Source organism: Charadrius vociferus, unplaced genomic scaffold (assembly GCF_000708025.1).
Source record: "Charadrius vociferus isolate BGI_N301 unplaced genomic scaffold, ASM70802v2 scaffold55, whole genome shotgun sequence".
Lineage (NCBI taxonomy): Eukaryota > Metazoa > Chordata > Aves > Charadriiformes > Charadriidae > Charadrius > Charadrius vociferus.
Window position 1 is genome coordinate 808797 of NW_009648444.1, and position 2412 is coordinate 811208.

The 2412-nt window shown below is 44.6% G+C and overlaps 2 protein-coding genes across 2 annotated transcripts in view; both read right to left on the reverse strand.

The window, feature by feature from the left end:
- The window catches only part of GAR1 (GAR1 ribonucleoprotein), a 5640-nt gene extending 3763 nt beyond the window's left edge, over nt 1-1877 (reverse strand). Inside the window, exons 1-2 of the mRNA XM_009885517.1 lie at nt 1697-1877; nt 1462-1616 (exon numbers count right to left, since the gene is read on the reverse strand). Coding sequence (XP_009883819.1) covers nt 1462-1616; nt 1697-1877 — 336 coding nt within the window. The remainder of the gene's footprint in view (nt 1-1461; nt 1617-1696) is intronic.
- A 200-nt stretch (nt 1878-2077) lies between these two features.
- Nucleotides 2078-2412, reverse strand: part of LOC104286872 — a 1956-nt gene continuing 1621 nt past the window's right edge. Inside the window, exon 4 of the mRNA XM_009885518.1 lies at nt 2078-2401. Within this exon, the coding sequence (XP_009883820.1) occupies nt 2078-2401 (324 nt within the window). The remainder of the gene's footprint in view (nt 2402-2412) is intronic.

Sequence of the window (2412 nt, forward strand, 5' to 3'; positions counted from 1 at the left end):
TAGAAATAGTGATTTTGATTATCGCATCAAAGGCACAGTCAGACATTTTCTAAATTAGTGTTTATAAATGAAGCTAAATATCATCACTGCAAATGAAAAATTACAATTAGAAGATCAGTAGAAACTATTTTCAATTTTTTTTCGGGGTTTTTTCATAGTTATAAACATGGTATTTTGTGGTAAAATAATTTTCTCCTTCCACATACTGAGGTGTAAGGAAGAACATACCAGCGGAAAGAGTACATAAAAACGTAACTGTAAAGAAACAGATTTGTATAGCAAGTGACAATGCCTTACGCCCCAGGGTGACCTCAAGGCATGTCTGGAACAATTTATGGCTCTGCAGGGGCTCTGCTAGTGCTGCTGCTGCTGCTGGGTGGTACAACTGCCTGGTTGTGGAAAGGTAAGAGCCAGCAGGGACTGATAGACCAACCATACGCCCAGCTGCATCCTACAATGAAGTGGCAGACATTCTCTGTAACCCCACACACAGTCATCTATGAATCCTTTGGCTCTCCAGTATGCAAGGACTTTGGTATATGGTTCCTAAGATCCAAAACAGCTGCTGGCCAACTCTGCTTAATTAAAAATCAAGATTAAATTGGGAAGCAAGGACCTGCAAAATCCAGTAACGTATTTTCTTAATATGTTACTGCAGGAAGAAAACAAGTTTCTGAAATTCAAATAATTCTGATACAAAACATAAATCTGCAAGTTCATACATTCAGAACATGACAGTGATTTAAACCTGCACACTTTATTTCATGTTTAATGTGGGAGAGGAAAATGCATGCAGCTAGTTACTGATGCTAAGCCAACCAACACAGGCTAAGTCTTACTGCCATATTACAGGGTTACTCACCCAGTTGTTCTGCTTTTGTCATGGATTCTGTCAATCTGGCAGTGACAACAGAACAGACCCAGTGCCTCTGTCTCAACAAGCTTGCTTTGCCAGAGGATATCCTATCACACGGCCACTTTTATTGGCAGTTTAAGTAATATGCAGGACCATGAGCAATAGCACTTCCTTGCAGAAACTCACCTTTATAATTAAGTAACAAGCTGGAGCATGAGCAAGGTCCCCTAATGCACAAAAAAACCCACCCGCTTCCTTGATTCAATTCTGTTATAGGTGAGTATAGCAGAAAATTTGGTCAGGTAGCTAGAAAAAGTAACATTTCGAACCCCCATAGATCCAAAAGACATCTGCCAGTACTGGTACTGACTGAAAACCTCTGCCTGACATAAGGAACTCTGTCATATTGAAAAAGCTTTAAGACAGACACTTAAAGGGAATGAGGAACCTACTAACAGCAACAGTTGCAGCTGGACTTGTGAGTGTTCACATCTAACTGGTAGCCAAGCCCTGAACTATTTTAAACTACTACAGAAATTCTACTCAATAATCAACCTGCCTTTAAAAAACAAATATTGTACATTACACATTTTTTGGAAGGATACAAAATCTCTTAGCTGCCCGAAAATTTCATCCACTTTGCCAATCTGTTCTTTATTATCCAAGTACACTGGGGCGTTGAAATAAGGCACCTTGTTTTCTTCTGTTTTGCATTTACAAACAATGTCATCTTCGCACGGATGCATGAACTCTCCCAATACTGAAATAAAGACCAAACAAGCTAAAGATCTCAAGCAGTCATTCTAAATTAAATAAATATAATCTATTCATGTCACTTACAAACTACCCTTTCTGGAGGCCCCTGGTCATATCCGCCTCTGTTGAAGCCTCCTCTTCCACCTCCCCGTCCAAAGCCACCTCGTCCACCACGATTAAAACCACCTCTGTCACCGCCGCCACCTCCTCCGCGATTGAAGCCACCTCCTCTTCCTCCTCCACCTCCTCGTCCACGAAAAGACATTCTCTACTACCTCCTAAATTGTGGACAAAAATCAGCCGTTTAAGAAGTAAAAGATATTTCACCTTTGATCTGGTGTATGAATTAAGGTCTCCTGACAGCCTTGCTTATGAATTTAACGCTTAGCCGTTTCACTCCTCCCTAAAAACATGCAGGCACATGAAAGACCACGTTTGCACCCAAAATATCATCCACTGCAACGCCTACGTGTAAAAAGTGAGCAGCGGGGACGGGCACGTTCTTCGCTCACCTGTATGAGGGTTGAACGTGCCACCCTCCAGCCCCGCGAAGGAGCGGCACAAATCGAGACCAGACTCGGCGCGCAACCACAGCGCCTTGCCCCGGCACCGCACAAGGCCCACAGGGCACCGCACAAGGCCCACAGGGCACCGCACAAGGCCCACAGGGCACCGCACAAGGCCCACAGGGCACCGCACAAGGCCCACAGGGCACCGCACAAGGCCCACAGGGCACCGCACAAGGCCCACAGGGCACCGCACAAGGCCCACAGGGCACCGCACAAGGCCCTGGCACAGGG